Below are 19,331 nucleotides of genomic sequence, written 5' to 3' on the forward strand. Positions count from 1 at the left end.
AACACTCTTATCGCTCTGGTAATGTTTAATGCCTTCAAAATACGATACAACGCAAATTCAAAGTGCATGAAAATGACGACTCACCACAGCCCCGAGCTTGATTTTCTGCAATCAGACAGTCCCATCTCGGGGTAATAGGAGACAATGACACCTCAAGTGTGTGGTTTATGTCCAGTCTACTTCGTAATTTTGTTTTAGTCGCTGTTGCTGCAGAAACCCCCCACCTCACACAGGTAGGATGTCGGAAATAGCAACAGTGCTATTGTGGCGATCTCAGAGTATTCAGCCATAACTTTGATCCAGTAGTTTCGAACATACTTTTAAGGCGGCCGTCATTTGCGATCTCCAAGCAGCTTTTTCACTCATTTTGCGGGCTTCAGCGTTTTGTTTTTCTGTGCGGCCCGGTACCAAATGCCCTGCGGACCGGTACCGGTCCGCGGACCGGCGGTTGGGGACCCCTGCACTAGAGGACGTTCATTCACTGCATTGCCCATTCAAGCAGTACTTGGACACTGCCCTTCGACAAAATAATCTGAACACACGGTAACATAACTTTTGTGGTGACACTGTCTTGAGATCCATGGTTTGTGCAAAGAAATGGGAGAGACATTTCTCACTGAAACAAAAAAAAAAAAAATCTGTGCTTAAACACAGCAGACAGGGACAAACAGGAGACGTCGAGACCTTTATTGTTTACTAAGTTTATAGTATAGTGCCACATCTCTCACAACTTTTGACCACCACTGTGCAGAAACGCGCGCATACACATACATACAGTTTTCAATGTAAACATTGCAGGCTTAAAGATTGATGCCGAATGCAAGGTCGTCACACATTTCTGTCAACAGCATCCTCCGTTAAAAGTTCATAAGACGACAAAAGTGGAAATGTTATGGTCTGGTTGATCAGCCTAACAGGAGCTAAAAATGTTATGTAGGATCAATGCAGTCAAAAACGACCTGTCCGCAGTCATTTTTAATCCAAGTGTGGCTAAGATTTTGCAGAAGCCAGGAGGGAAGCAATTGTGAAGTGGAACATCTGATTCCCCGATAATCAATTCTTCCAACAGAAAAAGGCCTAAAGTGTTAGTTCCCTTGTGTGGTCACGGGCTGAACCCCTGTACTCCCAACCTTGGCGTTGACCTCCATTATTACCTCTTTGCACGGACAAAGTACAAGGCGTTTGTTTTAGGGTAGTACTTGACATTCTGTTTCTTGTCCATGAGGCCCCCGAATATAATAAGCTCCCCCCTGCCTTGAACCACAGTGTGGAGGCTGGTCTCTGGTGGCCCCGTAACCGCAGCTGGGGTCCCGTTTCCATAAACTCTCCAAGCAACGGTGCCAGCAGCTTTTGCGCGTGACACATCCAACACGTACATCTGCATTGGCTTGCAATTGATACAGACCGACTGATACAGAGGTTTACCTACGTTCAGACTCTGGGGAGGATGATGGCCGAGGCGCCGGGCAATCGGCGGGATAGCATGTCCGTCTGCTCCTACAACCTGCGGGGGGCTGGAGGAGGAAGCCGGGGGAGTACCAGGGGGGCACGCTCCTGCTCCGCCACTTCCTCCTCCAAGAGGAACTCCCTGCGTTTGAAGGGAAGGTGACGATAACGAAGAGGATAAAGATGAGGAAGATGTGTTTTTGACTGCCTCAAGGCCTCGTCGTAAGGCAGCCGGCGACACCGCTCCTGGTGGAGTGCGCGGGGAACCCGCAGGAGGTGTGTGCAGGCCGTTAGTGCTGGGCACTTCAGGATGGTGTGTGGCCTCCCAGCTGTAGTCTGTCGAGGCAGGCGGATGGGGGCGAAGAGGCGGGGAAGCAGCCTGTGCCGGACTGGTCCGCGGCGAAGGGGAGGAGCCATTCAGTAATGGCGGCGGCGGAGGCAGAGGGGGGCTGTCGGGACATTGTGAAGGAGACGGATGCTGGGAAGAAGATGGGCTACCGTCTCTGGCACTTCCTCGGGCTGAAGGTCGGGGCCTCAGTGTGCCCCATCGGCCGTTCACACATGGAGCCTCTTCGACAGCGCCGAGAACGACGCCGGCCGCCCCGCTGCGCACGGGAGACTGAGAGCGCAAAGAAGGTGGTTCCGGACCCAGAGGGGAGGGTATGGCACTTATGGGGGAGGGCCGAGAGTTAAGACTTGGGCTGAGTGGTGCCCGTCCAGAAGGAGCCTGTGAGAAGACCACCACACACTGGCCCACCTAGAGGGAGAATTGAACAACACACATGAGAACCATTTTTATTGAGGATTTCAGTGAACCCCCATTCATCGCTGAATACACATTGCAGACCCACCCAAAATAGGTAACAATCTTAGATACAAATACCATCAGACAAAAAAAAAAAAAATGGCTTTCATTTCCCACATGTTAGATCATTACAATAGTTATAAAAATCCATAAAAAAACAATTATTCAAAAAACAAATTTAGTGGGGTGGTGAGTAATGATATAGCCAGGGAAAAACTGCATGAACATCAATATTAATTAGCAAGAATTACTCTGCAAGCTGGGTGGCACCAAAGCTCCGGGGCACCATGGTCCTCGTTTTCCACATGCAGCTGCTGCCACCTCCAGGTGGGTGCGTCTATATGAAGCAGCCAGGCATCCTTGAGGAGCTTTAAGATATGGTAACACAGGTATCTCGATGTGTGTGGTTGCAAACACCTCCAATGGATATCATTTCCATCATTATTGTACAGTAATTTAAAATATTCAATTATAATAACTTCTGGATGAAAAGATGACAAGTGGTCAAATTACACTTACAGCATTGGGGCCTCCACAACCTCCCAAGATGAGCAGCGTGTGATCATCAATCACAATCTGTCGCGAAAACACCAAGTCAGAAATAATTTGCATTGCCAACAATACTACTTTCAATGAGTCAACAAACTACTGTCTAAAAACCCCCCAAAAAGAACAATAACAGAAAAACTTTAATTAGGTGTGGTTCTCCTACCTGTGACTGCCCACCTCGTGGGTGGGGACACGGGCCAGATATAGCTGGTTTAGACCAGGACCATTGTTCCAGATCCAAAACCCACACCTCATTACTCCTGGTGAGAATAAACAGAAGTTAATAGTCACACAATTTGATGTAAAAACATGTAAAATATATGCTTTGTATTGTACGATGCAATAAATAAACCCAGGATAAGAATCATACATTTGCCGTGCTCCTAATGAGCCTCCAAACACCACCATGACACTTCCAATTACAGATGAAGAGTGGCCAGCCATGGGCGGCGGGCCTTGTGTTGTCACAATGCAGTTCCACCTAGGACAGAAGGAATGGATAGGCTGTAAATAAAAGAAGAAATACAAATTGTACACACAGTCAATTTCTTCCCCCTCACCAGTTCTTTGAAGGGGAGTAGGTGTGGATTTCGTCAAAAAATCTCTCTGGTTGGTGCAATGGGTATGGACTTGGTCTAGTCCAGCCTCCAAAGAGCACTAAGAGATCTTTATGCATCACCAGAGTTGCTCCAGCTTTCGGTGATGGATATGAGCCTGGAGAGAAGAGAGCGTTGATGAATTCAACTTATGTTCCGATTTGGCGTGTGGGTCCAAATAACAAAGACACGGGAGGGGATTGTTAACTGTTAACTAAACACGACAGCACAAGTTATTCAGCCTGTGGCTCAAATTCCATGACGGGCACTTGAGCAACTACATCCTTAAAGTTATACACCCCAAATGCTTGACATTCCGATGTAGTACGGCAGCCTGAATGACACAGAATACATAACACTTGGGAATTTAAATTACACAGATGTGTTTAGTGAATTACGGCATCCAGGGAAGATCCATTTTTTGGGAGTGTAAGCATCGCTAATTGCATGCTGTCGTGGTAGAAATGGGCCACGTAATTACAACATAGTATCTTACTGTTGCGCCGCTGATGTGAACAAAGACGGCCAATTTCAATGTCGCAAGTCATGTCAGGACCCAAGTGCGTCATTAAGCACAGTTTACGCATACCCCCAACCCCGTTTTTCAATCATGCATAATGTATTTAGAAACACGCTGTTATTGCAGGGTCATTGAAAAACATCACATGAACCCGTTTTTCTATTCTTTCCGCTGGTTACAGAGGAGAAAGTAAGACTTGTGAGCCACAGACAAAAGCGCCTGATCTCAATCGCGCAATCTGTGAAGACGATCAATTGCTTGATGTGTGTAAATCATTAAAATTCCAACATCCGTTTTTTTTTTTTCCCCCAACGCAGCAGACAAAACATACAGTACAGTTTTTCCAGACTACTGACTTAACACCATTGGTCAAGCATGTGACAAATGTCATTTATGATCACAGACAACAGCCTTTCTTTCATTTGCCCCATTTTATTTTCAAACTGCGATCAGTCTCATCGCGCATGGGAACTTTTTTCTATGTATCTCTGGTTGTCCTACCTGAAGCTAGAGGCCGAATCCACTCCTTGCTGTTCAAGTCCAGTCTCCATAAATCATTAAAGGCAGCATTGCAGCTACTCTGGGTACAGCCCCCAAACACATACATGGATTGGTTTGAGTCGTAATAACATGCACCTGCAAGAATAGTGGACATTTAAAGAGTCTTGAAACGGAAACAAAGATGTGCAAGAGAGAGTTTTAATATTTCGCCGCATAACCATAGTATTCAGCAAAGGAGAAGCATAAAATGTGTTTTCCTTTTTTTTAATGATGGCTGCTATATTTCCTGAAAACAAAGCCTTAGGTCTGGAGCCTCATCAAGGGATTTTATGAGAAGACAGAAATTCATCTGACTCACATTCAAAAATCAATGTGGAATCTAAATATTTCAGCCCAGAATCACCATACCCGTTAATCATGATTTGTATCAGAGTCAAGCACTTGTTGTTTTTTTTTTTTAAGTGTTATATTAACGATAAATATTTTATTATTAATATTAATTCTTTACTCTTCAACAACGGTTAACACCTGGAACTGATTCAATATTGATTATTTCCTAAATCAATTGCAGACAAATCACATTCCGGAGCCAATTTTGTTCCACATTGGCTAACAGCTGAAAGGTTTTGTTCAGTTTCATCCAACACTGATTGATGAGCAATTCATTTGCCATGCATGGAGGTGTGTATACTGACTGTGTGAAAAGCGCTGCGTAATCGGCGTTCCTGGATACGGGTATGTTCGACTTTCCCATTGAATGTTTCCTTCCTGGACGGCTCTCATAAAACCATGATAGCACTGGTAAGCGACACCTGGGTAAAATAAATGATTTGCAACAGCAGTTCCTTTAACATTTAACTAGCCTTGTTTTCAGGCTGCATCATTATAATAAAAAGCATTTACCTTTAATGAGGCGATACCACTGCTTGCACACAAGTGCAGCCGTTTTGTGCTCCTGGTAAGGTGACAGGAAGGACAGAATGTATTCAAGGACTTCCTCTGGCAGCTCCATCATGGTTCTCCCTCCAGATTTGGCACAAGTGTCCACGTCCCCTTCTTCCCGATAGGACCCTATCTTTGCTTCAAGGGCCTCTATTATTCTAGCGGGGTCGGCGCCATCATCCTCTGTGTCCATGGCAACAAAGCATCTGTCATCATGGTTGGTCGTTTGGGACATTATGGTCTGTTGAGACAGAGGACACATAACGGTGATACATGTGCGTGATGTTCATTAAGAGAAATACCCTAGTGGAATTGCAATGGATGGTGCATGCAGTCAAAAATGTATATGTACCCACAGGGATTCATAAAGTAGATGATTATTATAGGACGCGATGTAAAGTTAGGTGCATAAATATTCTGAAATATGCTTGAACTGCAGACGTCCAGCTTTAATTTTTGAACAACGCAGGAATTCAAATGATTTATATGTGCCTCCAACTTTTTAAGGGGCCAAAAGCATTTGCTACACTAAAACATATTTGCATTTGGAATCTTTCAACAAACTGTTGTAATCCCTACGCCACTGACATCATTCAGATGTAAATGGCCTCAATATCAAAGCTGAAAGTCTGCAGTTAAAGCAAAAGTTGTTACATTTCAGTTCCATTGTGATGGTATTCAGAGCCAAAGGGATGAAAATTGTGTCCATGTCAATTATTTATGGACAGGACAGCAGATGTGATACTTGCAGCACTTTTACTGAGGTTAGCTATGGTAATCAATTTGGTTTACTATTTTAAGGTCTCTACTGCAGTGAGATGTAAAGGCACCTTGTGGCAAGTCCATTCAAATGAACCCACTAACAGTAACTAGCTTGAACTTTGAACACGTTTCTCTTTACCCCTTGGACATGCGCAGGTTTTAATTGTTTTCATTGTTGTTTGAGAAGGGTGGTCCCCTTCGCCGAACTAGACCCCCCCCAACAACATCCATCCCACTATGTCGTTAGCAACAATACTCTACCTTAGCCATCACATCATAACGGGTATGCTGTGGTACTCCCGTTTAGGGCAAATAAAGCAAAGCGACCGGCATGATCGGCGACTACTGTGGACGTTCAAAAGCAGCATTTTGGAGAGTGTCTTTCAAATCATGTGTTTTAACGCTCGTTCCCCTGAGTGTTATGCTCACACCGACTAGAGCTGGCTAACGTAACACTAGCAGCTTGGCTAACGCCTAGGACTGTTTGGATAGTCAAAGGTACGACAGCGTTTTCATTCAAGACACAACCAACAAATAAATAAAAAACCTTGCAATCACTTCATGGTGCAATATTCCAACTACTCAACAGTCTCAGTTACACTAAAAAGCGGGTGCTAAATTGTTTGTGCACTGTTGATAATCTAGGCTAACGTTAGCTTCGAGAGAATCTACGATAATTAGCTGCTCCGACAGGACACATCTTTTGGTCAGGCTGTCTTGTGAATGACGCTGTCACTTTCAGGCCTTTCTACAGCGGGAGCTTCGACAGTACCGTCGTTTAAGACGTGATCTTCCGTGACTGTGTTTTAAAGCTTCGCTTGTCCCCGAGTATCAGCTCTGGCGTGTCCTCAGCAGCCTCCGAGCGGTCGCCATCTCCCATGTACCATCAGCGTCCTCGGCAGTAGCAACTGTGCGCGCAGCGACACTCCGGCGGCGGCGGCAGCAGGAGCAGCAGCAGCAGCAGCAGCCACGGGTCCGCTCCACTGGCTGGGTGGGTCCGCTGGTTGGGGGTGGTCCGAGGCAGCTCTGACTACAGTACAGTACAGTACAGTACAGTACAGTACAGTACAGCACAGTACAGTACAGTGCAGTACCACCCCTTTCGCTGAATTATTTTGAACTCAATTTAACCCTACTTTATTTCGAGAGCAGTTTTTTTTTAAAAAGCACTTTAACCTAAACACTGAACTTAATGTCACCTTCTCTAATTGTCTCCAACTGTTCGACGTTTCAGTACTTTCAGCACAACTGGCCATTCTTGGGAAATATTATAACAGGTGGGGGGAAAGCAAGGAAGTTGTGGCTTTCAGTGACTCTTCCAGTGTGCCCCCCCCAAAAAAAAACCCTCCCCCATAACTTTTTAAAATATTGGCGAGGGGAGTTATGTAAGTAAGAGGTAATGGCACCAAATATTCAATGTTATTCCCTTAAAGGTTATTTTAAAATGTCCGTTCCAATAATGTGCTCACTTGAAAAGTGGGTAGCTTCAAACAAAAGGTGCTCTGTCCTGAATTGTTTAACACATCTAGATGTAAATACCATAAAATAAAAGCTGGAATTCTGAACTTTTGTGTGATTCATATTTTGATTGGAAACCCAAAGGTTTACAGGATACAACAAAAACAAAGGCATCGACTTTGCTGTTCAATACTTTTGGAGGCGATTGTACTTCCAAGAGGGCTATTGCTTTGAACTGCATTTAGTGGAATTAGAATGTTGTTATTATTATTATTTTTTAATTATTATTATTATGAGCTATAGTCAAAATCTTAAGTCTCTCGGCTAGGACGTTTGCCCAAACAAATCTCATCTGCTGCACATTGGCCTTCCTTGGGGTCGAGTAATTCGGCCTTGGTTTATAAAAAGACTGGACTATGCAGGCGGAGACAACTACGGGCTGCAGTTTGACGACTGAGATGTTGCGTTCAAAGCCGTTGGTTATCTCCTCATCTTGACAAAAATGTACGTTCCACCAGTGCCTGTCATAACATTTGTCACCCTTAGAACTTCTTCTCCGTTAACCTCTGCGATGTGTCTGACTGCACAAGTCTATTTAAAGACAATCTGAATGAAACGAATCTTGAATAAAAACCCCACTAACTAACCATTGTGGTGTTGGCAAAGTTATTGATACCGTCCATCCGATCACTCTGCTTCTTTTTAATAAATAAATGCAATAAATCTTTGTTATGTCTGTTTGCAACCACATTATGGAGAGTTAGGTGTGAGAGGTGCTTGTGCTTGGGAGAACAATGCCGAGTGGACGTGACGCCAAACATAGTAAGAGCCGAGGCAGGACCGTAACCAGGAAGGGTTCCTTGTTTCAGTTTAGTATTACGATCGCTGGCCAAATAAAAACAGGTTGGCAGTCCTGTGAAGTCCGTGCCCTTCTTAACTTCGTCAGAAATCTCGGTTGTTGTGATTAGACGCTGCTACTGAGCCTTACTTGCCCCGGAGCTACACTGCGCGGATGCGAAGCAGCAGTTAGCTGGTGTGGGGAAGCCAAAGCTGGGCGGTTGTGAGTTGCTAAAATGGAGGATGAAGAGGTTGCAGAGAGCTGGGAGGAAGCGGCAGACAGCGGGGTAAGAAACACAGGTCGAGCAACCTTGTCTCGTTAAGCTTGGTGTGAATTTATTAAGTTCCGGTGATAATGCAGCGTCCGGATAAATTTGGTTCGGTCAAAATCGTGCGTTATAAATAACCAGCCCGTGACTCCCTAACAGGCCTTGCTGTCTTGCGACTACCTGGGTCAAAAGGAAATGTAATATTCCACCAGCACAATGGTGATTTTTTTTTTTAGTGTATGCTTTTCAGTTCCAGTTTCCTTTGCTTTCAGTTTGCTTTGTGCAAAAATAACCTTTTCATGAAGAGATACACTTTGCGGAAATAAGGGCTGCAATGGAACGTCATGATAATGTGGCTATAACTAGTCACGTCAGGTTTTCTTCATTTAATCTTAGAGTCTTTGTCATTACGGAGTACTTTATGACTGTATACGTACATACGAGTTCGTAGTTTTGGGAGAATTTGATCATTTTGTCATGAGCCCCGTGGAGCTAGGGGTGACGTCACTTCCGTGGTTCCCGTTGAGTCGGAAATCCAAGATGGATGCTTCCTGGAATGTGCCCACGCAATTGAATGTTTCCAGCTTTTGTTTTTCTTGCCTCAGGAGTCCAGGTTACAACAATCTCTCCACCAATTTTAAAGTAATAGCCAATTCTCTTGCCGAACTGGAGGCAACGCATTACACACTTTGGGGTTGCCATTACCAAGTTAACCCTCGATGTCAATACTTGTCAACAATTTAGCATTACACTGTACAGTATTTTATAGACTTGTCCAAAACGCTAATGCTGTCATTGGATGCGTTGTTTTAGCAATGCCATAAACTATATTTGCAACAAAGCCAATCAGTAGAGTGCAGACAGTAAATTAATAGATAAATAAATACGAAAATACAAATAATCTTTTTTTAATGTGAGGTGTGGGGGGCCCGGGGGAGGGGGGCATCTGTCAGTTATCAGGCTACATGGTTTTATTGGAACCAAAAACCCAGATCACCATTATTTTAATTCTTTATAGGCTTATGCACTTGCCATAATGTTTTGTGGAAATTTGTTTCAAATTTTGTGTGTGACCTGCTAACAGTATGTGTCCTATTATTTACTGATTTACAATATCTAAATGAATACTGCGAAAAGGATTTGTTACAAAAGTAAGCCTGGTAATGGTCTATGACATTTGCACAGTACTGCACAAACAAGCACAATTGTATTGGGTTTGTTATAGTTCTAATGTCCGTTCAATACTCTTTAAGAAATTACATTGTACATTCCAATGAAGTGTTAACCTATTTTGAGTCAAGTTTAATTTAGATTTCTGTCATGATGTCTGAAAGTATTTCTTACATATACCACATAGGGTATGTTTAAAAAAAATGCATGTACTGTATCTCTTTAGGAAATTGAGAGAAGACTTGAAGCAAAGCTGAAAATAAACCAGCAGACAAAGTAAGACCAGTAATTAATATTTGCAAATAAATAAAATACATTTAAATGGATTTTAAATATCACTATTAATATTGTTTTATTGGAAACCTTGCTATCTGTGCAGGAAGTCCAGTTCAAATTCACCTGTGAGAACTGCGATTGTAATCCAGGATGACTCTCTTCCTGCAGCACCACCCCCACAAATTAGAATTTTAAAGCGTCCGTCAAATAATGGTACTGCAGGAAATCCTGCATCCTCGTCTCGACCTTCCCAGCAGATGAAGTCTTTGGCCCAGCGGGAGGCGGAGTACGCGGAGGCTCGTCGGAGGATTCTGGGTAGTGCTTCATCAGATGATACACCTCAGGAGAATCCAGGCCAAGACAGGTAAGTCTTTTCAGCAAAAGAACTGACAATTTTGTTCTTGCCACAATTATTCACTTGGTTCTCTTCTTTTCTCAAGGCCAGTTCGTATGACTGCGCAGCCATCAGAACCACTTCGTCCCAACAGTCATGTGATCCGCCAGCCAAGCGGGCTTGATGGCACTTCCGGCTTCCGACTTGGCAGATAAACCAGAGCCTCCTGCTTTTAATGGGTCAAACGTGTTCCCGAGAGCAGTGAAAGGGTGTGTGGTATCAAGAGCAGAGTGGTGTGTGAACATTTGAAACATGAAGATAATAATGTACTCGTCCACCCTCTCTCTACCCAACTTACTGGCGCAGTCTTTGCCATCCGCCTTGCCTTTTACCAATGTGGAAGAATAGGAGGGGCTGGCAGAGATTAGCTACACCCTCGGTCGGCTCTTCTACGCTATAAGTAGGCTTTTGCCTACCATCCCTGATCACTGTGATACTTTGCTATACCATGAGGTGCCCTTTGCCTCTCACTCATTCGCAGGCGAGTGTCAGGCTGGCCGGGGTCAGTCCCTTCAAGGTGATTTAAGTCAGTCTCGGAACAACCCCTGCAAACGTGAACGAATGAGCTGGCCCTTCCCTGGGAAGTTGAAACGGGCATGGCTGCGTGCTCTCCGGTAAGACGGGTACAGGCGGCTAAGTATTTTCATTTAAGTAACTCTGGTATTAGGCACTGGACAGAAAGGCAACATGGTGCCGCCCTTCATCGCGCCCTTTGTTTTTTTGTGTTTTAATACTGAAGGAAATCAAAGCAGTGCACAGTCCTCCATGGGGTGGGAGTAACTGCCCATTGGTCACCCAGACAAAATATTCAAAGGTTTCATTATTGAAGCAATAACAAGTGTATCCCCTCCTAATTTTGTTTTCGGCCCATTGTCTCTCTTGTGCTTTAGTTCAAATGGTATTTTGTTTTGAATTCTTGAAACTGCATCCGGTTTTTCTTTCAAGTTTTATTTTATTTTTTTTGGTCAAGGAATTCAATACACACTTGATTATACTTGATTTGAATATTTATATGAATTACCACATCAAATTCTAGAGGCTTTGAAACAGTCCAACTTGTTTATGAATTGTATGAGCAAAACTGATGTCCATTGGTTTGCTTGATCTGCAGCGAGTTGGTCAATGTAAGCCAAAGACTGCAGCATATTCACAGACACTGCCATGAACGTTGATTGATGGCCAATGATTGATTTACAAAAGAGGAGTGTCCACGATGATGTGATATTATAATCAGGAATTCTGTCTGACTTTTGGATTGTAGTCAAATTTAACTATTTTGTGTTTCTATGGTTCTTTTCTCACATTTTTACACTATTGCCAGATCTCCACAACCCCTCCAACAAAAGTTTGCAAATCATGAAAATATTCAAGTCAGCTGCAGCCATTCAGAGCATTGTTTTTAAACGTTTGACCCATTTACGCCTTGAATGCGAAATGACCAACATGCTTCTTCAACTGGTGTTCATTGCACTCATGAATGTAGCATAAGTTTGAGGCAAATAGAAAAAAAAACAATGCAACTGGTTCCGACAAGTCTTAAGAAGCACTCCATAATCATCCACTATCCACTACAATTATTTACTTTTAAAAGAACTGATGAAGTGAAAACGTATGTTTTATTCTCTTGATAAACCATAAAAAAAAATGAGCTCACAATTCTATTCTCAATATCATACAAATGAGGCCATGATTCATGAAATAAATATCACACTAAAATGAAAAGAACTTAATGCTGGAATATCAAAATTATTCACTTCAAGTCAAAAGGTTAAATTTGTTGTACATTTTCTAAGTCTTAAGATTATTAACTCGCTTAGAAGTCATTTAGGTGCAATGAGAATATTTTTTTCACAAAAGACAAGTAGGAGCAATCTGTTATGTACTTGAGTTTATGTCTCAATTTTAATATTTGATTTGTTATTCTCTATCTCCCTGCGAATGGAACAGCCTCTTCCCATATGCATGGTACTCATCAGATTTCTGTTCTGCGCGGCAGTCGCATTTAAACTTGGGAACGGTCACAGCATATGCTACTAAAGCTCTATTGCTATCGCAAAACTCAGGGTAGCATATTCATTTTCAAAACCCAGAACTGCATCTTTGCTTCAATTTTGAGTTGGCACCATTGCTTGCTTGGAAACTCGTTCAATCTTTGAATAAGGCACAAACGTGGATACTCCTGATAAATTCCGAAAAGATTAGATTCAGTCATTGTTACAAATGGGAAGCCAATCACTAAAATGAAATTTTGATTTTAAAGTAGTGCTCACACTATCTGCATCTGTCATCAACATTTTGTGATTGTTTTCTCATGAAGCTCAGTTCTGTTCTATCACAGCGTCAGTAGTGTGAGGCTTCCTAGATGTCATATTTAGAATCCTGAAAACGCTGATGGGAAAAGAAAATCCCTTTAATAAACATACAATAAAATAAAACGTCTTGTTTTGTTTTTAATGTGAATTAATTTGTTCCTTAGGTGGAAGTTTGTATTAATGTGAGGTGTGCATCATCCCATAAGAGACTGTAATACGATGACTTCACAGATTCAGTCCTACAGTGCTCATTTGACAGATGCTTATGTATTGTAAATGGAATAGATTATATTCATTGTCTTTTCAAGATGTTTTAATATGAATGTTACAATTTCAAGGTTCACAAGATAACACGAACATTCAACTGTACTGTGTTCCAGCCACCAGGCCGTCAAGGTCACATATCCCAGGGTCTTGGTTGTTAGGCCAACACAGGATTGTTTTGACTCACACTTAACTGTAATATGCTTCTTATGCCCTCAATGTAGTACACATTACATAGCACATAGACAACAGGGATGTATGAATTGTCACCTATGGAATATAATTATTGCAAAAATCTATGTATTATTTCAGTGTTACTGTTCACCCGTACAGAAGAAGGAAGGATTAATCTACAATTCAAAAAAGCTGTTTGTGAATTGTAGATTAATTTATTACACAACACTGATTGCGACTATTTTACATCTAGCATTCAACAAACAATCCATATATAAATAAAACTAATACTAAGACTAGTAACATAATTAAAACATGTTTGAAGTAAATAAATACATAACAACTAACGAGTTAAAACTATACCTCGGTTTCAAGAAAACAGAAGTCATAAGAAAATAAAAACTAACTACCGGTAATGAAAAAAAATCACAAACTATTATAACCCTGTTGGCAAGAAGTCGCTATGTGGCATCTGCGGGTGCCGGAGGGGATTGTTTTAGTGTTCTGTATTTTGATTAGAAAATAATGTAATTTTCTGATTCGTGTTCGGTCAATATATGGGCAGCTCTTTGTTATAGCTGGGGGTGTTTTTAAAATGATCGATAAATAAAAGAGTAAAATAGAGTACGTACTGACTTGGTTTACAAACCAAAATTTGCATTACGCCGCCTATACAGTGGCGGCGCTGTAGAAAGCGCGACGAGCTTCTTTCGACTTCTACTCCGTTTCAACCAAGAGCGCTGAGGTGTGCAGTGAAAGTGGGAAGTTGGAGTTTTACTCAGTGACACTTGACGAAATGGCTGAAGACAACAGTTATGAATCGATACTCTGTGTGAAGTCAGAGGTTCACGTATACCGGATTCCGCCACGGGCGTCCAACCGTGGGTATCGGTAAGAAAAATGTTCACCAGACGTCCGGAACTGTCAAGTCGCTCGCTAAATGTTATCGGACACACACTTCGCGTCAACACAATTTTTTTTTCTCCATAAGTGACGTATCCGCCTTTCAAATTACAAATCTGCCTTTCAAATTCTAGACTACGTGAAAGTTCATGAGCCTAAATGTAAGGTTGATTCACAAACCTACCTCTTGGTTGTGTAAAGTTGTATTTTCCAGCCCTGCTGCTCCTTCATGGACAAACTTTGTTTTGTTTTTACTATGAATGTCTGTTTATGTTCTGTCTTGTGCTTTAGCGTACACAGTTATCACTACTTTATATCCAAACTTTAAAATTATTGCTGAAAATTGCTCAGATATTCTCCCGACATATGGAAACTTGAGACCCAGCTTGCTTCTGTTTGTGCGCATAAAATGTGAGGTATAAGAAAATAAAAACTAACTACCGGTAATGAAAAAAAATCACAAACTATTATAACCCTGTTGGCAAGAAGTCGCTGTGTGGTATCTGCAGGTGTCAGTAGTTTAATCTTGCCGTAGGGGATTGTTTTAGTGTACTGTATTTTGATTAGAAAATAATGTTGTAATTTTCTGATTCGTGTTCGGTCTATATATGCGCAGCTCTTTGTTATAGCTGGGGGTGTTTTTTAAAATGATCGATAAATAAAAGAGTAAAATACAGTACGTACGTACTGTGCTGACTTGGTTTATAAACCAAAACTTGCATTACGCCGCCTATACAGTGGCGGCGCTGTCGAAAGCGCGACGAGCTTCTTTCGACTTCTACTCCGTTTCAACCAAGAGCGCTGAGGTGTGCAGTGAAAGTGGGAAGTTGGAGTTTTACTCAGTGACACTTGACGAAATGGCTGAAGACAACAGTTATGAATCGATACTCTGTGTGAAGTCAGAGGTTCACGTATACCGGATTCCGCCACGGGCGTCCAACCGTGGGTATCGGTAAGAAAAATGTTCACCAGACGTCCGGAACTGTCAAGTCGCTCGCTAAATGTTATCGGACACACACTTCGCGTCAACACAATTTTTTCTCCATAAGTGACGTATCCGCCTTTCAAATTACAAATCTGCCTTTCAAATTCTAGACTACGTGAAAGTTCATGAGCCTAAATGTAAGGTTGATTCACAAACCTACCTCTTGGTTGTGTAAAGTTGTATTTTCCAGCCCTGCTGCTCCTTCATGGACAAACTTTGTTTTGTTTTTACTATGAATGTCTGTTTATGTTCTGTCTTGTGCTTTAGCGTACACAGTTATCACTACTTTATATCCAAACTTTAAAATTATTGCTGAAAATTGCTCAGATATTCTCCCGACATATGGAAACTTGAGACCCAGCTTGCTTCTGTTTGTGCGCATAAAATGTGAGGTCAAAAGAAACCAACATGAAACAAGAACTGCAAACCAAAGAACACATTTCAACAGGTGCCCATTGTTTCGCTTCCTGCCAATTGGCACAGGAATGACTTCTCTTTATAGGATTTGTTTTATCCAGCTGGCAGGATTAACGGTTCTGTTCTGACTTCTTGAGAACCATTGATTTCACTTGCTCTCGCTGGTTGAAGCAGGAGCTGCTCGTGTTAAAATGGTAATTTACTTTTTCTGCAAATAAAATGCAAACCTACTTTTGCTCCACTCAAGTGCTCAGTGAAGATCTTTCTCTGGATGGAAACCAGGGCCTATTGGCCCCCAATGCATTTGGAGTCTTTGTACATTGGCCCTTTATCACAATAGGGTACATATTCTAAATAAAGCTGAATATGTCCAGAAACACATGTATAATTTTAAATATTATCATTGAATGGTCTGCTAGTTTTATAGCCAAGAACATCTAATTTCTGCCACATGATAACCCAGAACGATCTACAGGGTGTTGCCTCTGATCAATTCATTGTGAGGAACAGATCTTGAGATTGGAAAACTCCTGAGATGTAAAAATGTACTTTTTTTCCTCCCTCCATTGTTTACAGTGCTGCTGACTGGAAGCTAGATGAACCTGCTTGGAGTGGGAGAATGAAAATCACTGCAAAAGGAAAGCTTGCCTACATCAAGTTGGAGGATAAAAATACAGGTAAACCAAACTTGCACACAGTCACGCTTGTGTATTGAGGCCAGTTTCTCCCTGACAGACATTGTGGTTGAGTCTCCTGTAGCTTTCATTTTTTGTTACAAATTTGGAGAAAATGGATGCGACAGGTTTTTCAGTTCAGATTCCAGCACCAATTCCCTAATCGAAATTATGGAAATGGGATTGAGAGTCAAACTGTCACAATTGTACAACCTTTCTTAACTGCTGGCAATTAACATTTTTTACATTCTTAACTGCTATGCTAGTTCTTCCCGTAATGTCATACGTTTCCAGCCATATTTTTCATAAAGCCAGATGGTACAATTTTTGGTGCAGTTCCATTTTGAGGTACTACTGTATCCTGTTTGCGTTTGCAGGAGAGCTTTTTGCCCAAGCTCCAGTTGAACAGTATCCGGGCAGTGTAGTTGAAGCCGTCACAGACTCCAGCAGGTACTTTGTGATTCGGATAGAGGATGGAAATGGTAAGACATTTAAAAGGAATCTTGCTTTGCAATAACACAACATGTCACATTTCTTCCAGCAGTCATATGTTCATCTTCTCAAGTATGTGACACAAAATCTTTCACATCCATGTTTTCATCGTAGGCCGTCACGCTTTTATCGGTCTGGGCTTCGCTGATCGGGGAGACTCCTTCGACTTCAACGTTGCTTTGCAAGACCATTTTAAGTAGGTGAAGATGGCTGTCTTTTTTCTTGTTAGATAAGCTGTTATCCTGTCAAATATATTTTTAAAGCTGAAAATGGAATGAATTGTTGACTTCAAGGTAGAATTAGGAGCTAAGCTGCACCAGGCAGCTTAGTTGTTCCTCTATAGTTCTACAAGTACGTGCTCTTATTTTGAAAGGTGGGTGAAGCAAGAAGGTGAGCTGGCCAAAATGGAAGCAACCCAGAGTGACGCGCCAAAGCTCGACCTTAGTTTCAAGGAGGGGCAGACCATCAAGATCAGCATCGGGGTGAATATATTTCTCTTGCAATTTCAACAAATTGAATAGACAGCCATAGATACATTGGTAAAATGTCATTTGTCTTGTGACAGAACATCAAGAAGAAGGATGCATCTGGGACTAAGCCACGCCCCGTGGCTGGAGGTCTGCTCCCACCACCACCGGGCATCAAGGCCGGAGGCGTCATCCCACCTCCTGGCAGCCAGCACACAGTCACACCTGCGCAACAGCAAACCAACTCTGGTAACTACATTTCTATTCCTACGATGACAATCGTTGTGATGGAGTCGGGCCCCTGAAAAAAAAATTATGGTACGTGAATAAAGTAATGATATTTTGAGGGCAAATATTTACCCGGGTTGGGATGAGGGTGGTTGTGTTTTGATTTGTGTGGGAATATTGACATCATTCAGTTTGGATTGCAACTAGATATATTTTTGTAAGATTGCAATTTCCAGCCATCTATTTTCTGTAGTGCTTCTCCTCATAAGGGTCGCAGGTGAGCAGGCTTTCCATTTCCCCAACTACTCTTTCGGAAAGCTTGCTTTCTTTGGCTGCTGCAATTGTATTGTCAAAATTTTGGATTTACTTTCCATTGTACATTCATAGCCTTTGTTATTCATTCATATATACGATACCGACTAAAGCAGATGCTCACCCATTTCCATGCTCCTGCATGTATCACCAGATTGTTACTTCATTTATTTGATCTGTCCTTATTTCAGCCCCTTTTTTAGATTTTGGGTCCTCTGTCTCTGAAACCCAACCCAGCGCTGACTTGTGGGGGGATTTTACATCTGCAGGTTCTAAGTAAGTTTTTTTTATAGCATGTATATGGCATAATTGCTATATTAAGGTTAAAAAAATGACTTGTGGGGATTAAATATTAGTTTGATTATATCATATTGATTCCCTTCATATGTATTTTGTTTTGTTCATGGTTCTTCTCAGTCACCCTCCTGTTTGTTTCACCTCCACAGCTCCAGTAAAGATGCTGTAAAATCAGGCTGGGTGCAGTTCAGCTGAGTGAGACAAATGTGCACGCACTCCAGTTGCATACATTCCACGGAAGGGATCATTGTGTGGGGAAGAAAAAGAAGAAGTGGGAATCGGAGGAAACTGGTCTGATGAACTCGCAGCACGCACCCTGTGAGGGTCACGTACCAACTTGCTCTTCTAGAGGAAAAAAAAAAGGTCATTATGTACATTTACAATCATCCTTTTTCAGTCCTCTATGGAGTAGGATTCCTCTCTGTGCTTTTAGTTGTGGGGTAATGACAAACTATGTGATGGTTGGAGTTACTTCCCTCCATTTTTGCGTTAAATCAATCAGCATCTTATTTTTTAGGACCATTTCACGGAATCCCTTGATAATCTGTGCGGAATCAAATCCGATGTATATTTTTCCTGCAGTCATACTTTTCCTGTCACACTTTTTACTTTTCAGATCAGGAGAGGTAACCAGTTTTTCTTGAATTATTATTTTGTTTTTGTTGACTTCTTGTTTATTACTGGGATTGTATGAATGGGGACTTGCAATACTGAGCTCATTAGTGGCTAAATTGCTATTTTTGATGAATAGTTTTGCATGGCCCCCCTTTAACATCAATATAGAAGACCTTTAAGCATGATTACCATTTCATGTGTTCAATTTCAAGTTTGTTTACTCCATATGTTTTTGTCCTTCTAATGTGCCTTTTACCCCCCAAAATGTCCTCAGTCGTATTCAAAGTCGCACTATTTAATAAAGTGCCTCTCTGAAAAAAAATGCATAAAATGTGAACCTCTTTGTAAATAAACAGTATATTTCATGTTCTGTTTGCCTCTCGTTAATAAAATGCTTTAATTTGACAGGTGTATTATTGATACATACATTTACATGCATTTCTTACAATTACATCTGTTAAACACACTTTGTCATTAATGTTATCTATCTATATTTTTTTTCACCATTTTAATACATAAATTTTAAGTGTTTATTTGTTATTTGGGGGGGAAGCATGGAAAACCAAGGTCCCCGTTTTTTCAAGATTATTTTCAGTGCATTTAGAAGGGTTTTCCGCGTATTTTTGCTATTCGCAGGCCGCCCCGGTCCCTTTCCCCCACTGACTC

The 19,331-nt window shown here is 41.8% G+C and overlaps 3 protein-coding genes across 4 annotated transcripts; 2 read left to right on the forward strand and 1 right to left on the reverse strand.

Annotated features, from left to right (window-relative positions):
- Positions 1-672: 672 nt before the first annotated feature.
- fbxo42 (F-box protein 42) lies at positions 673-7,599 on the reverse strand. Its single transcript, XM_019881346.1, has 10 exons — positions 6,894-7,599; positions 5,321-5,600; positions 5,113-5,229; positions 4,418-4,552; positions 3,361-3,514; positions 3,171-3,281; positions 2,964-3,060; positions 2,771-2,827; positions 2,503-2,619; positions 673-2,203 (listed from the first exon to the last, which is right to left on the reverse strand). The coding sequence occupies exons 2-10, from the start codon at positions 5,592-5,594 to the stop codon at positions 1,151-1,153; spliced, it is 2,115 nt and encodes a 704-aa protein (XP_019736905.1). The 5' UTR covers positions 5,595-5,600; positions 6,894-7,599; the 3' UTR covers positions 673-1,150.
- Positions 7,600-8,352: 753 nt separating this feature from the next.
- LOC109522588 (SUZ domain-containing protein 1) lies at positions 8,353-12,758 on the forward strand. Its single transcript, XM_019881281.1, has 4 exons — positions 8,353-8,703; positions 10,082-10,131; positions 10,235-10,495; positions 10,572-12,758. Exons 1-4 carry the CDS (start codon positions 8,653-8,655, stop codon positions 10,678-10,680), a joined length of 471 nt encoding a protein of 156 aa, XP_019736840.1. The 5' UTR covers positions 8,353-8,652; the 3' UTR covers positions 10,681-12,758.
- A 1,225-nt stretch (positions 12,759-13,983) lies between these two features.
- necap2 (NECAP endocytosis associated 2) lies at positions 13,984-19,070 on the forward strand. Of its 2 annotated transcripts, none has more exons than XM_019881412.1 (8): positions 13,984-14,166; positions 16,157-16,257; positions 16,632-16,736; positions 16,861-16,942; positions 17,120-17,228; positions 17,312-17,462; positions 17,945-18,029; positions 18,200-19,070. In XM_019881412.1, the coding sequence occupies exons 1-8, from the start codon at positions 14,072-14,074 to the stop codon at positions 18,243-18,245; spliced, it is 774 nt and encodes a 257-aa protein (XP_019736971.1). In that variant the 5' UTR covers positions 13,984-14,071; the 3' UTR covers positions 18,246-19,070. The 2 variants fall into 2 exon arrangements, with proteins under 2 accessions (XP_019736971.1, XP_019736970.1); XM_019881411.1 differs by lacking the exon at positions 13,984-14,166 and adding an exon at positions 14,949-15,130.
- The last annotated feature ends 261 nt before the right edge of the window (positions 19,071-19,331 follow it).

The sequence above is a fragment of the Hippocampus comes genome, unplaced genomic scaffold (assembly GCF_001891065.2).
Source record: "Hippocampus comes isolate QL1 unplaced genomic scaffold, H_comes_QL1_v1.1 scaffold68, whole genome shotgun sequence".
NCBI lineage: Eukaryota > Metazoa > Chordata > Actinopteri > Syngnathiformes > Syngnathidae > Hippocampus > Hippocampus comes.

What these genes read in the sequence shown, in the direction of transcription:
- fbxo42 (XM_019881346.1), bottom strand. Translation starts at nt 5,594, where the DNA reads ATGTCCCAAACGACCAACCATGATGACAGATGCTTTGTTGCCATGGAC. An exon ending in GATTCGGCCTCTAGCTTCAG is followed by an intron (nt 3,515 to 4,417) that starts GTAGGACAACCA and finishes TCTTCTCTCCAG; the next exon opens with GCTCATATCCATCACCGAAA. An exon ending in CACGAGGTGGGCAGTCACAG is followed by an intron (nt 2,828 to 2,963) that starts GTAGGAGAACCA and finishes TTTTCGCGACAG; the next exon opens with ATTGTGATTGATGATCACAC.
- LOC109522588 (XM_019881281.1), top strand. Translation starts at nt 8,653, where the DNA reads ATGGAGGATGAAGAGGTTGCAGAGAGCTGGGAGGAAGCGGCAGACAGC. An exon ending in AGGAAGCGGCAGACAGCGGG is followed by an intron (nt 8,704 to 10,081) that starts GTAAGAAACACA and finishes GTATCTCTTTAG; the next exon opens with GAAATTGAGAGAAGACTTGA. An exon ending in AAAATAAACCAGCAGACAAA is followed by an intron (nt 10,132 to 10,234) that starts GTAAGACCAGTA and finishes CTATCTGTGCAG; the next exon opens with GAAGTCCAGTTCAAATTCAC.
- necap2 (XM_019881412.1), top strand. Translation starts at nt 14,072, where the DNA reads ATGGCTGAAGACAACAGTTATGAATCGATACTCTGTGTGAAGTCAGAG. An exon ending in GCTTTGCAAGACCATTTTAA is followed by an intron (nt 16,943 to 17,119) that starts GTAGGTGAAGAT and finishes TTATTTTGAAAG; the next exon opens with GTGGGTGAAGCAAGAAGGTG. An exon ending in GCAACAGCAAACCAACTCTG is followed by an intron (nt 17,463 to 17,944) that starts GTAACTACATTT and finishes TCCTTATTTCAG; the next exon opens with CCCCTTTTTTAGATTTTGGG.